The sequence below is a fragment of the Rhipicephalus microplus genome, chromosome X (assembly GCF_043290135.1).
Source record: "Rhipicephalus microplus isolate Deutch F79 chromosome X, USDA_Rmic, whole genome shotgun sequence".
Lineage (NCBI taxonomy): Eukaryota > Metazoa > Arthropoda > Arachnida > Ixodida > Ixodidae > Rhipicephalus > Rhipicephalus microplus.
Genome location: NC_134710.1, coordinates 21,689,109 through 21,710,252, shown reverse-complemented (window position 1 = coordinate 21,710,252; position 21,144 = coordinate 21,689,109). Strand labels below are relative to the sequence as shown.

The following is a 21,144-nucleotide window of genomic DNA, read 5'->3' as shown; positions in this document are numbered from 1 at the left end:
ATTTCACTGAAGTGACCTCAGCTACGTGTAGTCCCATTAGCTGATACAGAAATTTGAACAGTAATATGCATGTATGAAGTTTTTCTACTTTTATTTTCATTCCCCACTCGTAACACCATCTCGAAACGTTAGCGAGGAAGGTATTTAGCCGGATTTGCTCGTCTATTGTTCGTACTGTGGTATAAATGAAGCAGTCATTAGCAAAGAATCTGACCTTTACATCAGGTTCAACGTAAGAGTGAATGTCGTAAACGAAAATAAGAAATTGAATGGGGCCTAGCACAGATCCTTGCGGAACTCCTGAGCGAACGTCCAACTCCCCAGATTCAGCATCATTTATTTTAACGTACTGGCAGCGGTTTGAAAAGTAGGCGACTATTCATTGTACTATAATAGTTTCAATCCCGATAGCCTTCGTTTTGTAAATTAGTTTATGATAAGGTACCTTGTTAATGCTTTAGGGAAATCTATAAATATTGCACAAGATTGTAGTCTCGAGTTAATTACTGTATCAAAGTCATGCGCAATTTCGAAAGTTTAGTTATGGTAGAAAGGCTATTACGAAATCCGCGTTGTTTGGAGTAAAGTAGGCTGTTGTCTTATAAGTATATGCTGATCTCCTTGTTGATAATATGCTCCATCATTTCACAACAAGAGCGAGATAGGCCTGTAGTTGTTCACAGGCAGCCTGTTGCCCCATTTATGAATAAGAAGGATCTTGGCCCAAAGCCAGTCCATCGGCAAAGTGGCTGTTCGAAGCGATGCTACAAAAATCACATGTATGAAAGGAGTTAGTTGTTCTGCGTAACACAGAAGAAAAGCTCTTGGAAGCTCTTGGAAGATTGTCACGTCCTGGAGATTTTTTAAGGTCAATCTGTAGCAATAGGTTAAGTATTCCATCTTAGGTTATGACGAATTCTGGCACTGAGAATGCAGAATTTGGCACTGATTCTCTTTCTGCAAGCTCACGAGTACGTGTGAAAACGAGTTGGAAGTACCCGTTAAATGTGTTAGCGATAGTGTGAGCTTCATCTGTCATAGTCCCGTTTATATCGATCTGAGTCACGTGGTTCTCGCGTTTGGATATATAGCGTCAGAACTTTTGCAGATTCTAGGTCATGAAGTTCGTTAGTGTTATTAAAAAAAACATCTCTTGAGTTCCTAACAGATGCCCTTAGCTCATCGGAAAGTCAGCGAATATCATCATGATTACGGTTTTTCTTTCGCATTCTTTGCAACCTTTTTTGATGGATATGTGGGGTTTAACACCCCAACACCACCATATGATTATGAGAGACGCCGTAGTGGAGGGCTTTGGAAATTTCGATCACCTGGGGTTCTTTAACGTGCACCGAAATCTGAGCACACGGGCCTACAACATTTCCGCCTTCATCGGAAATGCATCCACCGCAGCCGGGTTTTGATCCCGCGACCTGCGGGTCAGCAGCCGAGTACCTTAGCCACTAGACCACCATGGCGGGGCTTGCAACCTCCTTTTCAGGTGGGTCACATTGCGCGTAATCCACGGATTTCTCCGTTTTGTACGTTTGAGTCGTGTGGGAACGAATGTGTCCTCGCAATATTTTATTATGTCATTCAGTTTAAGCCATAGATTATTCACTGTAGGGCGATTTTTAATGGAAAAGCATTCTAGCGCTACTTCAGGGTAGTCAATAATACTATAACATCATCAGCTCTACTGTAGTTTTTACCAGCTACGAACGTTTTCAGAATTGGTAGGATGTTACCGATAGTGACTGCTAGCAAAATAAGTTCGTGATCAGATATGCCATCTTCTAGCTTGACGTCCGCTGTTAGATGGTTCGAAACAAAGGCAAAATCTAGTATTGAGAATGTCTGCTCCTGAATGCGGGTTGGACCTGTGACAAGCTGAGACAATGAATAACTAAATGCTACATTCAAAAGCAGCTCAGAACTAGAAACACCTCTACTACCGACTGTCAACGTATTGCAATCAATAGTAGGTAAATTAAAATCACCGGTAAGAGTGAGCTTAGTCCGAGCATTCAACTTGTCGTGAAGGAAATGATGCATTCTTGTGATGTATTCGTCAGACGCGTTTGACTTTCTATAAATACGGCCTATTAGCTCCGATAACGAACACTGGCGGCGCGGATGTCGGGGCGGCGTGACGTCACGGCAAAGACTCGCTTGCTTTGCGGCCGTGTATCGCCCTTGTCTGCGCCCGCCGTGCGCCCACTATAACGCGGTATGGTGGTGATAACTTCTGATTGTTGTGATGCAAATCTACCTATGTAGGAGGCGGCTGTCTACATGCTGGCGAAAGGTAGGTGAGCTGAAGAAAGTTGCGATAATAGAATGGGCAAACTCATGTCCGAATGGGAGATGCACTGAGAAAATGACGGTGCATTACAGCAAGACATTCGTTGTTGTCACCGCTTATGCCAAGAACTCCGTGCTAAAATTCTTTACGCTGACGACAATAACTTCATTGCAACTTGGCGTACCCTCCGCGGTTAAAACATGTATTCCGAAGAATTACAAATAAAATTAGAATGTTTTCGAATTCCCTCAATACATTGCGGTTTTATGCAGTTTTTTCGGGCGATTTTACAAAGTTGCGTCTTTTGCTAAAAAAGACATTCGATTAATGTAGGATAAAAATGTTTTAATATATTCAGAATGTTGCACAAAATTATACGGTCACACGCAAAACGTTCCGTGAAATGCTGAGATGTTAATGTACTTGAATTCCGTAAATGTTTATTTGAAACAGCTAGTAACCAGGGATTAGGTAGCCGTATATTCCGATTGGCATGAACTGCTGGTCCTACCAAACGCCGAATCACAAGCGATATTGTTTAATTCACGTGGGAGTACTACTGATAACAATCGTTTGCAATTTGCAGGCGATTGAAAGCGGAAATGAGCGTTGTGAAAGGTTTTGATGGCGCGTTTAGTGACGTGACCCACGTAATTAATTAATGGCCTTTGCCTAAATAAGTAAGTGTCTGGTCTCACACGTCATATATTCATATACAAGGTAATGAAGCTCGGGTGTAGTCAAATGCAAGGAAAATCATTTACGCGTGGGATATCCGACTTATTATTACGAGTGTAACAGCGCCATTGCTACGATGCTGCATGAAGTTTCCGCAATCAAACTCAACTCGTTTTTAGTGAGATGAAGCCCCGAAATTACAGCGAGGAAAGGTTGAAATTACACAACGAGTGAGTGAGTACGGAACAAAAACAAGTAGAATAGCTGCGGTGGTATTCTCGGCAAAGCGGGTTGGAGATACTTTGCGATACCATGACACTGCATGTAACTGTGCGTAGAACTTGATACATAGGCCAAAAAAAAAAAAAAAAAAAAACTTCGCGCCCACACTCTTAAAAAAAAGTTAGTAAAAAGGTAGTAACTGCAAGCGAACAGGTAGTAACGACAACGGTTACTACCTTTCCTGAACCGTTCCTAGCTTCTTCCTACCTATTTACTACTTACATTAGTAAACAGTTGCAACCTAACTGCAATAGGGTAGCAACTGCAGCTGTTACTACCTCTCTTGAATTTTTACTACCTCTTTGCTACCTATTTACTACATACATTAGTAAGCAGTTACTAGCTGCATGCAAAGAAGTATAGTAGCTGCAACGTTTACTACCTCACTTGAGGTATTACTAACTTTTTCGTATTCTTGTTAGTAAAGAGTTGAAATGTTGAGTAGTTGAAGGTATTGAAATACAAATTCTATACTTGATCACGGTCTCTCTCTTCACCAAGCCCAGGGGTGGTTCATGACCCTTATATATATATATATATATATATATATATATATATATATATATATATATATATATATATATATATATATATATATATATATATATATATATATATATATATATATATATATATATATATATATATATATATATATATATATATATATTATTCGAAGGTCGTTATTCGAAGGTCGCAGGTTCGGTCCCTGCCCACGGCAAAGTTATTTTTTCACCCACTTTTCTTTCTTCACGTTTACATTACAATTTGGTCTAATACCTTTCCCTATACTTTCCTCTTGGCATTATTGTCTGTTAGATCTCATTATTATTGTGTCAAAACACGCAAACACGAGCCCTTAATTATACACTTCTTTCCCTTATATATATATATATATATATATATATATATATATATATATATATATATATATATATATATATATATATATATATATATATATATATATATATATATATATATATATATATATATAGGCACCATGTGTAAAAAACAGAAAATATTCTATAGGTGTAAATTTTCACAGCTGTACATTTGCATAACTCTAAGCTAACAGGCCCTAAGCCGTAACTTTGTGGCTGCCCATTGTGTTTCATGTTGATTAACCGAAATTGTTCGCTGAATGATAATATTTCGGTTGCAGTTGAAGGTAGCAATTTCACATTAACAGCAGATGTGCGCATCAGATAGTCCAAAGTAACAATCATATCAATTATCCGCTCCGGATACTACTAAATAAACAGAGCAATATGTAACAAAGTAACCATGCACAATGCGTTTCACTATAAATGTGGTGGATATCATTTAATTTGTTATCACACAAAGTGCCATGCGCTCTGCAGCAATACAGTGGGAAGAGACCAATAACACTGATAAAAGAAAAAGAATGTAACAAGCTTTGGTTAGAAAACAGTAGATGAAAGGGTGCATCAGGTACAGTAAAAGATAAATACAGTAAAGACAGCACACTAGAAACCATACACTAAAAGAGAGATGTAACATAAAATCATACGTCATCTTCAGTTGCGTAGCCAGGGAGGACATTTCCAAATACACAAACTCCAGAGCAAAAATATATGAAGTATGACTGAAACCCCTCTCCTAAAAAAACATTGGCTACGCTACTAGTAGTTTAGATTCAGCCCGTGACAAAAAGCTGTCTAAGATGACAATTTGGACATCATTCAACAATCATAATTTCAGGCCGTAGCATCAGCTCAGCACCAAAATATAGGTCAAGAACTTGAGGTGATGGAAGATTGAAGGGCTGTACAAGTTTTTGCTCGTCTGTATTGTCGACAACATACGACCAGCGGTGACGATCGAATCTGACTGTCATGAGCACATCTACAAGCAGGAAAAGGCTTCCGCAGTAAATATACAGCCTTCTTATTTGGCCAAAAAGTGGCAGCTGTTGCTTCTCTAGGATGACTACATCGAACTTTTTGAAAACCAAGTTTTCCACCTCGGCAGAACCAACTTCCCACACTGGAATGCCAGGAGAGACAACTTTGCGCATGTATGAGCACAAGTCTTCTAGCTTCAGCTGCCTGGATCTTTTAGTCTGTATGCCACGGTCCACTTCTAAGTTGGAAAATTCGAAACTCTGCAGCAACTGGTGTCTTTCTGCGATAGACTTGCATATATTTCGAAAGTTTTGGTTGCGCTGTGCAATAGTTTTCATGTACTGGTGTTTGGCTTCATATCGCATGCACCAGTATTGCTTTAGTGGACCAAGTTCACTGATGAGCCGAGGGTAATGAATCAAGAAATGCAGTTTGGGTATTATTGCACCAGGGTAGAGAGCAGCAAATGAAGATAAAAAAAATCGTATTTCATCTTGCAGATATGCCAAATGGTCGTGAGGAATCTTGTCGGCAAATGTTATATCTGCAATGCTTCTCAGAAGTAGGTACACTTCCCAGTGCTCATTTTGTTTAGGAACAATATCTGCAAACATAAGAGAAAAAAATCTGAATAGGCACCACTTTTGAGAAGCTGTTCCCTTGTATGCACTTTGCCCATTAAGAAAGGATTTCACGACTTCTTCCGGTTTGTTCTTTTTGTCGTGAGCACCAAAAACGAATGTGCGGATACGATCAAGGTCTGAGTGCCTAATTACTCCAGAACGAAGCAGGCCTTGCAAAATGTGCCTTAATACATGTGGAATGGCTCCCTCCAGCACATCGTGCATCAAGTCCGGAGGCAGTTGCACTGTCACATCAAAATAGGCAACATCTGTGAGTGGAGATTCATCTTTAACGCCGTACAGTGCTGTGCCTAGCTGCCTATTTATTTTAGCACTTGCAACGTGGTTTTGGTGCAAGGGCAGATTTCGAACCTGAACATCACTCTCGTGAAAGGCAGTGTTGAACGCCGAGTTTGGTGAAGTACAAAATCTGCATGGACGACCACGGCTGAAAGAACACGTGAATCCGCCAAGTCGATTCATTGAAAGGTTATCACCGGAAAAGGCAACAAGAATCGCTCTCACCTTTACCGCAACAGAGTTCTTCCACAGAGTGAAACCAGTCATCCATAAAGCTGATACGTCATCTACAACTGGCTTCAAAATAACATTGATTCCGTGCTTGATGACAAGTCTATATGGTGCAACTAAAACTACATGGATAGAGCTGAGCTGTGATCTGTATTTGGCATGGATGTTTACCACGCTGAAATACACGACAAGGATTTTGTGAACACCCCGCTTTGACCCCAGCGGATTCACTATCTCCACTTCGTCGCTGTACAACACAAAAAAAAGCGTATACTGCGCGCCATCCTCGAGTAGTGCATGCAACTTTTCTTTGTATATGCAGCCATCCCTAAAATTATGCAGCGTTGGTGAAGGCGCTCCTGTTGAGAAATCTAGCTCTATGTGGTCGCGGAAGTTCTCAGAGGACATAAGATTTCGCATGACACCACTTATAGGAACAAACTGAAAAGTCTCACCAGCACCAAGATCACGCACTTCAGGCTTTACGTAGGGCAGGTGACGCTTGGCGAATTGCTCTCGCTTATATTTACTACTTGCTGCTTGAAAAATATCCTCTAAGAATTCACCAGCGAGTAACTTGCGCAGTTCGATTCCTGCCGACTCCATCGCGATGTTATTTTCAATGACAGAAGCGAATGTCCGAATTATGTCGAGAAAGGTAATCTTGAAGTCATTGAAAACACTTTCTGCCGTAGAGTGCGGTAGCTTGTGCACTTCTGCAACACGAAAAAAAAGTAAGCACAGCTGTTTTTTTATTTTCAGCACGAAGTCGTTGATTGTGGTCACTCGAGCAGTGGGAACAGAGACCGCATCGCATTCCGTGTTGATCATGTTCGACGAGCAACCAGATGAAAACATTTCACTGTGATCACCCACTGTGTCGTGCGCAGCGCAGCTTGTTGTGGCACGCACCGGTGGTTCTTCGAGGACTGTTGGTTCAACACCGGCTTCCTCTGCGTCATCCATGTCCATATATCGTCTGTGCACACGGTAAATGTGCCTTCGATAAGATTCGAACTCACTGTAGGTTTTCGCACACCCATCCACACCGCACATGATAGAAAATCTATTGTCGTGGCGATGGTCTCTTATGTGCCAGACGACTTTGCAGAGCTTCGTGGACGAGAACGCACATCTTGGGCATGAGTGTAACATGTTCACTCGCGGCAGTATTTGCGTACAGCCGCTGGGCGGTATTCTGGACTAAGTACGCCGACGGCTCACCATGATTACAGGTAGCTACATGGCAGACGTAACTGCAGTTCTATCCGTAGTTTTCACCAGCCGAACTGGGCCAGCATGGCTTACCATTTAGGACCAAAAAGTTGACAAGACGGCGGAGGGCGAAAAACATGAACCGGCAACACGTGGAAGCTCCGCATTCTTTGAGGGTTTTTGCACGGCCGGGCTAGACTGCACCTGGAAGGCGGGCGTCGTGGAGGAAGGGGGGGGGGGGTGGGTGGCAAGGGTGAGATATTTTCACTGACAATAAGGATAAGGAGTAGTTGCCTTTACACGGGAATTCATGTGCCGTCTTAGCTGCGGGTAGCGAGAGGGTACACATTCCTACACGTGTCTAGCAGCGCCGTGAATATTGGTCGATGCAGAAACGGTTTCTTTCAAAATCAAGTTCAAGATCTAGTGAAGGATTCGACGAAACACCGTCTGGCGAGGGGCATACGTGTCTTGCAAATAAACAAACACTCGCCAAATTTGCAACGATATACGTTGCAATTAGCGAGCGTTTGTTTATTTGCAAAACAAGTTCAAGATTTGAAAAAGCCACGCTAAACTGGACGGACATGCTTTTCGTGGAAGTACACTGTGCAGGTGGATTTCTTGGACCTGCCCTTCATCGTGCCCGAAATACAGGCTGCCCGTAGGGAAAGCGCATGGGTTGGTTTACTTCATGCCACGCACGTGCTTATTGTGACATTTCATTCGTAGGGCAAGTATTGAACTTCCTGAGAAGCTACGGCAACATAAGAGCGATGTCCCCAAGTTCCAGTGACAAAGAGTACGTTCGCGGACCACGGCATCTATTTTCACAATGCCGGCGTCGTCGAACAAGATGCAGCTTATTTAAACAGGTTTTCGCGAAATCCTGGCCTATCCAAGACAGTCAGTCAGTCAACAAACTTTTTACACATTCCCCTGAGGAGCTGACGTCTTTCAAGACGGCTGGTCGGCTGCGGGCGGCACCCACGTCGGTACAGGAAGGGCATGCCCCTTTCGCAAGGAGACAGCCAGTAACTTCAACCGGCTTAAGGTGCGCTGCTAATCGAGTGCGCTCAATATAATTTCGCTCATCATGAAGAATAGGCACGACCCCACGGCAGGAAGAAAAAGTACGCGAATCGTGGAATTTTTTCTTGCAGCTAAAAAAAAAGAAGAAAAGAAGTGGATATTTCAAGGGCTAGTTTTTCTTTGTTAGTCTTGATATTGCACCTAAGAACAACAAAACAAAACATTTGTTTACTCCTTACTTTGATTGGCGTCCCTCTGTTTCAAGTAAAGTCCATTAATTAAAGGACTGCACAGCAAGCATAACCGCAATTAGTCTCCTAACCATGGTTATAGAAATTAAACGGGTGATTCCACGGGAGATAAGGTAATAAACCGAACTGAAGTGAGATCGACAGGAATCTGAAAAGGATGTATCACATTTGATTGAGTATTTCATATTTTATGTATATAGCACCAAGCAGCCCGAAAAGGAACCCAGTTTTCTTTTAAACTGCATAATTTATGGGATCAAAAATATGGAACATATTCAATGCGGGGGACCAATTTCATCACCCGTCGTTCTCGACAGGTGATGAGGGTGTTATAAGCAAACATTACCGTTGAATTTTTTGTGTGAAATGTATGCGACAGAAACAGTAAAGTAACATTTATGAAACGTACTTGTAAAGCGAAGGAAACTATTTTTGAAAAATTTCTGAATATGCAACACTAAGTATAAATTGTTGTTGGGCGATTTGATTTAACGTCAGTAGGGTACATAATACCGCAAACTTGGAAAAAACACAGATTCTAGTAAATAAGTAGGAGGGAGCAGAAAGGTCGTGCGATAAACTTCTTTGTTTATTTGAAAGAACAGGCCACCAGATTACAAATCTCTGCGAATGCGTGCGTCAAAATCGGTAAACACTGGTCACATTCGCGTGTCAGAAAGCTGCAGCTCGTTTTGGTAAAGTAAAATAGTCGTATCAATAATGTAAGCTGTGCCTCTTTTCTTAATGTCAAACGCCCCCAATAGCTCGCACTAATGTTTCGTTGCTTCTGCCTATTATCTTGACCTCGCGAAGCCGAGGATCACATCTGCAGGCTATACCATGCGCAGGTAAATACGCATTTCTTTTATTCTTTAGAGATAAAGGATGCTCCCGAGTCGGTCGTTGAGACAGCGTCCTGTTTGGCCTACGTACGTATTCCCACACGACAGCGGTATTTATGCAACCGTCACGCATTTCACATAAGGTATGGTGTGCTTCTTCAGGCATCCAGGCATTTCTGTCAACGTGGCTGACCCACGGACACCGTCCAGCCAACTTGTGTGGTGCCGAGATTACGCCCACGTACCATGCTTATTCCAGCTCACAATCATCAAAAGGTAGCAAAGGTTTGCTTTTGCGTCCACGTCTGGTGATGATGTAAAAATTTGAACGACTCTCGAGTGCAACGATCCCGGCGGCGATACCAAATGTTTGTTTTGTCGAGAAGTGGGTGACACGTGTTATTGGTACCTACTTTACACAGTGTTTAGACTTGAGTGAATAGCCGTTTGTAGAAGAATTATTAAGATGCTCGCTTAGCCGAATGTTTACACACCGACACCAACTCGAACAATCAGCCATTTTTACACACCAACCCGGTTGCCCCACGTACACCCACCTCAGTTGTCTATTGGCACAATGGTCACAGTAACTTAGAGTGGTCTAGAGTGGCTATAGACCACTCTGGGCTCCGTGTTTCGGAGCACAAACCGAGATCTCAACCAAAAAGTGTCACTTTTTTTGGTCTAGTGAAATATGCCGATGGAATATGCATGCCGATTCGACGCTGCAGTGTACTGGTTTAATATGGCAGACAGTGTGCCATCTTAAGAAGCGGAGGTTGGGAATACTTTCTAAGAAGAATAATAAAACATTAATTGGACAACTGCAGATCGAGAAGACATACGCGCCCGATATGTTTGAACTCTTTAGTGTGATTCAGCGGTCCTCTGGATACCATTCAATTGTACGATATGCCGGGGCCATCCTGATTAAATGCGTCGCAGTGGTCTAGCTAAACTATATATGGTCATATCTCCGACGAGCTTTGTAAAGGCAGCCACCCGCCCCATTATTCTGTCAACTAACATGATTTTAATTAGAACTAACAGACAATGACTCCAAGAAATATATAGAGGGTGTTATTAGAAGTAATTGCAATGTACATGTAAAGAAAGAAAATGGCATGGAAAGATAGCAGTCCGCTGGTAGGGACCAAACCTGTGACCTTCGAATAACGCATGCGATGCTCCAGAGCAGGGGTTCGCAACCTGCGGCCCGCGAGGCACTACTATATATGTGGCCCCGGCAGGACGTCCACCCCCCCCTCTCCTTCTAACCTTATTTCTTCGTATACTTAAAGGACCAGGCAGTTTTGGCCTAAAATGCAATTTTTTTAGTAACCAATGTTTAATTGGAACCTCATGACGCGTGCTTAAAATAAACATGATTTTACAGTTTTTTTACATTATCCCTTTGCTCGCAAAGCCCCCCCCCCCCCTTCCATTTGGCCCGTCGCTGTGCCAACTTCTGCTCTAGAGCATCGCACGTGTCGAAGGTTCGGTCCCTGACTGCGGTAAGTTACCTTTTCGTCCACTTTTATTTCGTCAAACTTACATTGCAATAACTACGAATAACATTCCCTATACTATCTCTGGCATCATTGTCTGTTAGTCCTCATTAATATTCTGTCGAACAAAGAAAAACGAGCCGTTCAGTTTTCACTTCTTTCCTTCAGCCAATGTATGTATATCTTTCCTAACAGAACAACAAGACCTTGAAGCAACAAAAAAAATTTCTCACACAGGTTTTGATAGTGAATATTACCTACATGCAACACAATCACTCCATTAGAGTCTCTCTCGGAGTGAGACCGTGCGGAAGTGACATAATATCGCTTGTAGAATAAATGATGTTGACACCGGTGATTGTTTTGTCACGAACTCAATGGCCACGATAAATGAAATCTTAGCACTTCATTCACGTGCTCGGAGAACATATTCAAGTTCTCATCGAATGGCCGAGAGATAACAGAATTCTTTGCCTACATTATGCTTGAAGCAGTTTGTTTTTACGAGTGGCCTTGAAAACTGTGTCTCACACCTTTCAAAACAACACGTGGGGAGCTGCATCACACTATCTGAAATAACACAACCGCTGCTTAATTAGTATTGAGCGAAGTGGTAGCTGCACATGACTTCTGTCGTCGTAAATTCACGTTAAAACGGACGTGGCATCTGCCTACACGAGCGAGTCATGCAGCAGAGAATTAATATAAATTAATTAATTTGTGCGCTCGATGCACACAAATTGAATTGAGTTAGCTTCTTTGTGGTGGTCTTACTTATTTGTACCAATGTCCATCTGGTTAAGCGCATAATTGTAAGCTATATAAACATGGAAGGTGGTGGCGCGTTACAGTGTCGAACGTTAGGGGGGGGGGGGGGGCAGTGGTTTTCAGAATCGGAAAAGAAAGGAAAAGTGAACCCCGCAAATATTTGCCGCCAACTGCGACACCTGAGCAGTGGTTCACTGGGGAAGGGGGATAATAGACTAGAGTGGAGAGATGAAATGGGAATAAGAAAGCGAGAGAAGAGACCAGGAAAAAAAAAGGGGGGGGAGAACTTGTTCTCTTTTCATGCCCTTCTACTCACTCGCTGTCCCCAACTGGACCGGCATAATGAATAAAATGTTCTTTATTACCTTCGCATGCCAGCTACAGGTTTCAGACAGGACAAATTTCCGCTGCACAGAGCCAAATGGTCTTCAAGATTCAAAATTTTAACAACAGACAGCGTCGTTGTGATAGTTACCTTCAGGAGGCGCTGATTACTGAAACGCGGCAGGGGGCGCACACATCGACGGAAGCTGAGCCAGGCTAGGGTGGCTAGCCAGGCAAAGAGCAGGTTGTCGCAGTGTGAACGTGTCAGCAGCTTTCCTCCCGCGCCCACGTGCTTGTGTATTCATGGAGCCGCCGGAATTCCAATATTTGGTGTCATTTCAAGGCCGCAAGAAGATTATTTCTGCTCGTGGACCGACGGAGGCGGACATTTTGGAAGCCTTGAAGACGACAGACTTTGGCCATTCTTTGCAAGCATGCCGGATTGAGGTATGTTGTCTCTATCCTGAAGTGCATCGAATTGCATTGTGACAGTGGCCCAAACAGTACTGATTATATTCCGTTGTTAGCACGTGCTTCAACAGTTTTACCAAGCATGCGCTCGCGCTTTTCGAAGCGTGGGGCTTTTCTTGCCCTGCTCTCTCACTGGAGCTGTCGGCCCGCGAAGCGTGCACGTGGTCTCGGAGTTGCTGATGGGAGATGTAAACCAGGTTTAATCTCCGCTTCGGCGGCGCGCAACCACCCTTTGCTGGCATTCGCAGTGGTTGTGTTGCGATAATGTAATGGTGCGAATCGGCTATCGGGGTGGTTTTAAAAAAAAAGTGAAGAAATAAGTGTGGCCTCGTAACTGTGGCTCACTTCGGAGGTCAACTCAACAACACTGCACCGAGGATGGGGAAGTGGGAATGACAGATGTAGAGGATGAGAGGTGAAAATGGTAAAAAAAAATGCGCACTCGATCTGTCTCTCGGAGGCACGCACGAACTTTCATTAGCGGAAAGTGGGGCAGCGCGCTTGGTCATCCAGTTATCGAGCAGGCAATGCACCAAGACACGGCGTTGGTAAGATGAGTGGCCGTCGCTGAGTTCGTTTCCTGGTGTTCAAATTGAGCGAGATTGTTCACGAATAAAGGCATAGCTAGGATGTTAAGAGGTTAGGTATGTAAGGAGATCAGCAAAAAAAAGTAAGACTTTTGTACCGCACGTAAAACATGAAATCAATAAAATTGGACTACAAGAAAGACTTATTATCAATTTCGAAGGACATGGAATAGGCTAATTTCTGTGGTTACTGCATGTATCTTCCATAGTGAAAATAGCGTGGGTGCAGAAGCTGCTTGTTAGCATCGGCATGCGCAGGGTTCCCCTCTGAAGAGGGGGGCTGGGTGAAGGTTGCACGCCGGGCACGTTCTCTCCCCCCACCCCGAAATTTTTTTTCGCTCTGCCTACACAGAACAAAATGAACGTTTACCTGCCCGGTACCCACTATAGATCAGAAACGTGCCCTCCCCTCTGAAAAAGATATCTGCATACTACCCTGGCTGACTTTGCGCTGCCTTCTGAAACTCAGCACCCCTCTCCCTATTGTGTCAATGAGTGGGGCAAACATGGCGACCCCCTTCTACGTCTTAATTGACAATAGGGTGAGGGGCGGGGGGACCGCCAGCTGTGCTCCCAGGTATGCTCGTCAGAAACTGAAAATTCTCAAAGCTAGCGTAAAGTGTTGTGTGTGTGTGTGTGTGTGTGTGTGTGTGTGTGTGTGTGTGTGTGTGTGTGTGTGTGTGTGTGTGTGTGTGTGTGTGTGTGTGCGTGTGTGTGTGTGTGTGCGTGCGTGTGTGTGCGTGTGTGTGTGTGCGTGTGTGTGTGTGTGTGTGTGTGTGTGTGTGTGCGTGCGTGTGTGTGCGTGCGTGTGTGTGCGCGTGCGTGCGTGTGCGTGTGTGTATGTGTGCGTGCGTGCGTGCGTGCGTGCGTGCGCGCGCAGTCTTGTGTTCTGGATGCTTGTTCACCAATGCTGTACGTTTGCCCCACGGTCGGCATTTCTGTCTCGCAGGTGTCGTTAGGTGTGTTTAATGCTTTGTATTCTTTGATATATTGTGTTGCTTTGTGTAGTGAAATCATCAATAATTATTAGGTGTGTGAGTATTCAAATTACCAATGGAATAGCGACGGATCCTTTATCTCTATTTAGCTATTTCATTGCCGAAATGTGTGCACTCGAAACATTAATGGGCTATCAACACTGTATTTATTAGCGCATGATTTCGCTTCTGCAAAAAACTATGGTGTTGCCAAGCGGTGGTGTTGGATGTTGAAACACAGTTTGAATTTTAGCCATTTTTGTAAAGGTGATAGCTGCCAGGTAAAGCCAGCTACATAGGTCAGAGAAAGTGTTTCCCAGAAACAGTCTGGAAGATAGAAGTGCAGCATAGCGTTCTTGCAGAGTAATATGAGAAGCACGATCATAAGATCGACTTCGACATCGCTTCTGTTCTTGAAACAGAAAGGAATCTATGAAGGAGGCTCTTGTTCAAATGCTGTTACATTCAGAACACACCTGTAAACATGAACCGGTCGTTAGGAACAATTCCCTCTGTATACGTTCACAGCCTCCGATACGCGAGAGAAAGAGAAAGCAGGGGCCATTGTCAAACAAGACGGGGAGATGCTTCCATGACCAATATAGTCATCTCCTTAGGAAAATACCGAATTGGTTCCGAAACGTCGAGATCTCTACGAACTTGGCTAGAGCCATTTCTAATTTCTAAATTGTGATACACTGTAGAAGAAAAGTTTGACGACAGAGATAACAACAGAGCTAAAAAATTTGCTTCAGCTTAGCGCACGCAAGAAATGCAGCCTAATAATTCCTTCAACGTGCGAAAATATAAGGCTCCATGGTCTATTGAATGAAGACTTGTGCCATTAGCGTATACAGTATTTTATAGATAGCAGATACTGTGAGTGTGGTTTTTCGTTGTAGCACAGTGATTATCTTCTGCTAGTACAGCAATCATTAAATGCTTTTGTTTATTTCTAATTGATGTTATGAAACAGTGAAATTTCACAAGTTTAATTGTCACTATTTCACAAATCTGAACTTACTGATACCGAATGTCCAGACGAGTAATTTACAATGCTCTTTACAATACATACATTAAGGGTTTCTCGACAATACACACGGCATCATGATAATAATAAAAAAAAACAGGACAAGTAAAGTGATTCTAGGGTGCTATTGAATATAACATTGGTAGTCTGCTTACTTCAGGTTCTGTGCCTATTGAGGTAACTTTATGGGAATTTGAACATCACATCTGAATCTCTTTCAGGTATACAACGTCCGACATGATGAATTTGTGGACCCACCAGCTGGCCATGTCTTCTCTGAGAAAGATAAAATCAGGCTTGTGTGCAGTGAAAACTTCTTAATGAGCTGCAGGTCAGTACCTAAATTTCAGGTGCCAAGTTTAATATTGCTTTTGGAAAACTGCATCACTTACTAGCCTCTGTTTTCAGCACAACTGACAAAGTGACAGCAGTGCATGAAGGTAGCCTGCCCAAGACCCTTGAAAGTAATGAGCAGTCACCTAGTCAGCAGCTTGCCTGCTGTGAAAATGATTATAGGCTACCACCTGTGCCCTTAGATATTAAGGATGCGATTGAAAGGACACAACCAGGAAAAGTGTCCAGTCACACTAAATCCCGCATTGTAGGGTGGATTGCAAATCATCTCATGACTATAACAGTGTAAGTATAGGCATGTATTTGCATGTGTTTAATTCAGTACAGGTTTTAAAGTTGCTCTTTTTTACAGCTATCCAGGAAGCCTCTACGAAGCAGCTGCAAAATCTCTCGTGTTGGAATATCCAGTGCTAAGGGACACTATTGGCACAGGCTGGGTAAGCACTAAAGCAATGGCATTCCTATAACTTTATTGGGATGTCATACATGTTGGTGAGCTAGACTGCAGGTGCCCTTCAAGTTATTTTGTTCTTGGAGAGCATTCAAGAAGTTTCAACCCCATATTTATTACATTTGAATAATTGCCATGCATGTTCTTAGAGTCGTTTCATCGAACTCTGATAATGGCAGACATTAACTTGAGGGTTTGATAATAATCATCAACTAGGTGCCCATGGCCAATATATTCATATCATGCATTAATAAAGTTAAAAACTGGCCCTGGTTATAAGCTTTAACACCGGTTTAAGAGGATAAATACAGATGTAATGCATCGCTTCTGGGGATTGAATATTACCACTAATGGTATATGTAGTTTCTAATCACAGCTTGAATAGAGGCTCACACAAGCTCAGTTCTGCGACTGAAATGCCACGATCTTCGCCATGCCGCATGGCTCCAGCACATACATAAAATGCAGGAACCGGAGTTTGGAATGAGCAGATAAAGCTAAAATACAACAGATATGCTGATATTACTAGGAACAGCTAAATTTGCCAGGTATTGTCACCTGAATCTGCTTCTGCCCCATAGCAGGTTAAAAGCAGTGTATCAAGGTTCCCAAAGAATCATTTGCTTCAAAAGTGACCATGTTCAAAGAGGACAGTGTCCACTGTGCGGAAATTTGAAATAATAAAAAAAATTGTTGTTTCCAGGACTCATGGAAAGTCTCCTTGAAATACAAATTCGCATATATGAGGAAGTCTCTGTGCACAGTTCCAGCTGTTCAAGCAGCGAGAGCAGCTTACGGAAAACGCAAAGACTTAGAAGAAAGCACCAATACTAAGCGGCACTGCCATGTGGTAAGTGAAACGTCAAATGGACTGGTACATAGAACTCAACTATGAAGTCACTCTTATTTTATGTGTGAGCTACTGAAGTAAAACATTATTCATGTTTTTAACGATATAACCTCTTCATATCAACACATTAAGAAGCCAGGCAAGTTTTCAGGGCCATATTGACAGTTAAAGTATAGTAAATGCAAAATAAGACAAAATAAATTTGGTAAACAAAAAAATCATCTTATCTCCTATGGAGAACAAAACAACAACTTTCACAGTTTTCATGCAAGGCTCTATTATTTGAGTCAAGATGGTAACGCTCTATCAAACTTCTATGTGTCCCTGTATGTTTAAAACTCGGCGTTTCAGCAAGTGCCGCGGGCATGTTGCTCGATTCCTCATTCTTTTCTTCATTTTGTAGCTAGGTTCCCGACTTGGCTGATTCCATGCTCCTTGGTTAGCAAGTAGTAGATTTATTGCTCGGTATCAGCTTGTTATTGACATCATGCATCATTCCAGCTTTAAATATTGTGTTCTACATTTTGCACCATACTTATCACTGAAAGTGACTGACAATCCTTTGATTCAACTATTAAACTCGCATGAGTACTGAAATAAGTGGACAGGTGAAATCAAACTACTGCAGCTCAGTGAGCATGTGATGTGAAAGCTCCAACCAGCGATAATTAATGCCCTTTCAGTGGCCACCATAAACAATGCCCATATGCTATGCTTGGCTTCAATATCTGTCTGTCCTCTACATTAGAAAAGCTCCTTATTGCTCTTTATTTGTTGACTACACCATGTAACTATACATAAACCAATGTTTTTCCAGAAGCTTTTTAGAGGTGAACATTTTTTTTTGGGGGGGAGGCAAGATACATATTAGGTTCGAAATTTCAAGTTTTCAAACTTTCTTTTTATATGAAAGAACAAGCACTACTAACTAATATCTGGTCAAAGTTTTACATATATGACATACATATAAAGGCAACAACTCTTGTATTCTAACACCGACACCGCAGTTGGCAATATTTAAAATCAGTGTTACCTCTTCAGACTCCTTCTGATATAGGTAGGAGGCGTGGTTCACTGGTTTTACACACACATTTGCGATATGCTGGTTCACAAGGTGTAAATTTGGAAGTGGTGAAGTGCCGAGGTGGTCGACATTGGAGAGAATCATTGTGAGAACTTTGATATTAACATAATTTATGACACACTCGCAGAGCAAGATGGTATCAGTACACACTGCTTCAGTTCTCTTACGTAAGTCAACCCTGTAATTGAGTTCTCTACACATGTCCAGTTCAAAAAAATGCCAACATTCTTCAACTGAGCTAGCAAAAAGTTGAGTTTTCATGTCTGCCTATTTCATGTCATTTGTCGTGATCTTTCACTGTGCAGTACCATCTTTTTTTTGCTGATTAGATTGTAGATCTCTCCCAACATGTCGCTTCTCAGCATGATGAGGCTACAATTAATAGCCATATTGACTACATGGTGAAAGAAATCAAGCGGCCTATTCCTGACATGCAAAAACTCGGTGATTCTATGGAGCAGACAAGACCATCTAGACAGAAGTGGATGAAGGAAATGAGGCCATCAACAGCAGATGTGGTGCTGAAATACCCTGCTTTGGCAAAGGCTGAAATGGTGAGCAGAAACAGCTGTGGTTTTGATCCTGCTGCAGAAATGTATGTGAGAGAACTTAACAATGAGTTTTTTTATGTTATCGATAGTTGCAAATTTGTTGGTGATTCGGTACAATTTTTTTGTCGTTCTAGCTTCATGAGGAGTTCATTGCTCTCACTGGCGTTAACTTAGAAAAAAAGGTCCTGGAATTTATAAACCGGTATGGAGACCGGTGTTTTGAGCTTGCGAAGTGTCGTCGTTGCGCGAAGGAAGCTGTGAAAGCAATTGAAGAAGAAGTCGAGGCACTGGATGGTGACGAAAAGAAATGTACGTGTAGAAGCTTGCCAGCTTTTCCAGTTTTCCCAAATTTCCAAACTTTTATAAGTCATTTTCATAGGAGTATTACTGTCAATGCCCTTATATGTGAAAGTTTGATGTGCCTAAAAATATTTCGTCAACAGATCGCTTTGCCGTTGGCATTGTCGAGTTGCTGCCCATGCTCCTAAAGGAGCAGCCGCGATTTCTGCAGGGACCGGTGAGCTTATTTGCTTTACCTTTTTTTATATCAGCTAGTATACTTTTCATCAGTGATGCTGATTTTATGTATTACTCATTTTACAGGACACCTACCCTGCCCTTTCGCTGAAGGGCAAAAATGCCTCTGAAGCTACAAACATAGTTGCGAGCTTTGAAGGGCTTAGTGTAGAGGTGCTTGATGTAATTGCAGGTATGACGGCGCTTATGGAAATATACTGGATATTCGATGTCAAGTACAGTGGCGCCAACAAAAAAACATTCACTCTACTTGAACATTTCTGTGGCTTGCCGACAAGTGCAAAGCAGATGCCGCTAGTCATACGGCAAATATCATCGCTTGAAAAGGCAACTTAAGTTATGCCTACAGACGTGTGTTATCAATAAATGTTTTCATATAAAAATGCACTGTGTGGCATATTTCATTGCTCCCTGGCTTTTGGAACAATGCATTGTTTTGTTCCTGACAATGTCAGCCGCATAAACCTGTGGTTTTATACGGCCGTTGACACTCAGCAGTGAATTTGGAGGTGTGTTCGTAGTGTCTTTCATGATAATATATTTCGCAGTGTGGAACAGAACCAGGTGTTTTCCAAGAAAAAGTGCTAAATACCATGATGCAATACATTGGCAATTATTCTGATTTTATATGTATAGTGCATATCTATATTATTGGTATATATACCCGCATTTTCGTCGCATTCATTACAGCTACAATGTTCTCGGTAAAATATGGCCATCAGAATAATCAATTCAACTAACCTGGTGTGCACACAATTGTGTATTCGAAGAGTCTGTCGTACCTCCATACCAGCCGTAGCTAGTAAGAACGTAGCATCGATTACTAACATATTAGCTTCGTAACTTTGGAAGAAGGTAGTGGAACTTGCTACTTTTGGGTAGCAACGGCTTGTCACATATGTTACAACCATATTATAGTAATGGGAGTAGTAGTAACTATTGCTACATATGCCGTTACTAACAGGAAGTAGTAATGGCAAGGCCAGTAACAGTTACTACCCTTGTTGTTGCTACCTGCTGTTAGTAACAGCAACGGTAGTAAGGATTCCTACCCTTGCTTTTACTAGCTGCTGCTAGGAACGGCAAGAGTAGTAACAGTGACTACGCTTGCCGTTACTAACTCCCGTTACTAACAGGGTTGTAACATATGTGACAAACTGTTACTACCCAAAAGTAGCAAGTAGCACTACTTTTTTTTTAAGAGTGCAGATAGGCGCATTTGTCCAATACGGATAAAAATTTCGGAAGTGAAATCATCATATCTCTGAAAGGAACCGCTCATGAAGCAAGAAACCTATTGATGTAAATTTGCTGTCGTAAAAACCATGATTTGAATAGAGGGCAGCTGTAGAACTTTGTATCCAAGCACAAAGCTGTTCTTGTGCTCCGCTGCGGTGGTCTAGTGGCTAAGGTACTCGGCTGCTGACCCACAGGTCGTGGGATCGAATCCCGGCTGCGGCAGCTGCGTTTCCGATGGAGGCGGAAATGTTGTAGGCCCGTGTCCTCAGATTTGGGTGCACGTTAAAGAACCCCAGGTGGTCGAAATTTCTGGAGCTCTCCACTTCGGCGTCTCTCATAATCATATGGTGGTTTTGGGACGTTATACCCCACACATCATCAAACATGTTCTTGTTCTTCACTGACATTGGAATGTGACTGCCGCGGCCGAGAATCGAACCCATCCTCGAGTTTATCAGTGCGACGACACAAACCTGATCAAATGTGTGTACGGTGGAGGGCGGCAACCATTGGTGATTTTACTGAACAAAAGTTTTTCGTCGTTTTACTAGAAGGATTATCGATGGTGTTTTCGTCATTCATCTGAAGCTTGAGTCAAGCGAAAAGCGATCGCACACAGCGGAACAGCGTACGATGCAGTGCATGTTAAGTAGGCGCGCCAGGGGCCGGCGTCGAAGCATCCTTGCCGTGATGTCATTCAGGCATCCCACTAGGTGGCGCCACTTCAACTTCTCGGGGTTAATAAGCAGGAGTGACTTATGAACGTATGCAGTGCACCACAAACTT

The 21,144-nt window shown here is 42.6% G+C and overlaps 2 protein-coding genes across 2 annotated transcripts in view; both read left to right on the top strand.

The window, feature by feature from the left end:
* Positions 1–2,168: 2,168 nt before the first annotated feature.
* The window catches only part of LOC119175602 (cubilin), a 105,536-nt gene continuing 86,560 nt past the window's right edge, over positions 2,169–21,144 (top strand). Inside the window, exon 1 of the mRNA XM_075881945.1 lies at positions 2,169–2,308. Within this exon, the coding sequence (XP_075738060.1) occupies positions 2,296–2,308 (13 nt within the window). The 5' untranslated portion in view covers positions 2,169–2,295. The remainder of the gene's footprint in view (positions 2,309–21,144) is intronic.
* Positions 7,756–19,504, top strand: LOC142777475 (sterile alpha motif domain-containing protein 3-like). Its single transcript, XM_075881943.1, has 9 exons — positions 7,756–12,674; positions 15,514–15,623; positions 15,701–15,931; positions 15,999–16,083; positions 16,801–16,947; positions 18,361–18,585; positions 18,717–18,891; positions 19,026–19,099; positions 19,186–19,504. Exons 1-9 carry the CDS (start codon positions 12,531–12,533, stop codon positions 19,453–19,455), a joined length of 1,461 nt encoding a protein of 486 aa, XP_075738058.1. The 5' UTR covers positions 7,756–12,530; the 3' UTR covers positions 19,456–19,504.

What these genes read in the sequence shown, in the direction of transcription:
- LOC142777475 (XM_075881943.1), top strand. Translation starts at nt 12,531, where the DNA reads ATGGAGCCGCCGGAATTCCAATATTTGGTGTCATTTCAAGGCCGCAAG. An exon ending in AACTTCTTAATGAGCTGCAG is followed by an intron (nt 15,624 to 15,700) that starts GTCAGTACCTAA and finishes CTCTGTTTTCAG; the next exon opens with CACAACTGACAAAGTGACAG. An exon ending in GGATGGTGACGAAAAGAAAT is followed by an intron (nt 18,892 to 19,025) that starts GTACGTGTAGAA and finishes TTTCGTCAACAG; the next exon opens with ATCGCTTTGCCGTTGGCATT.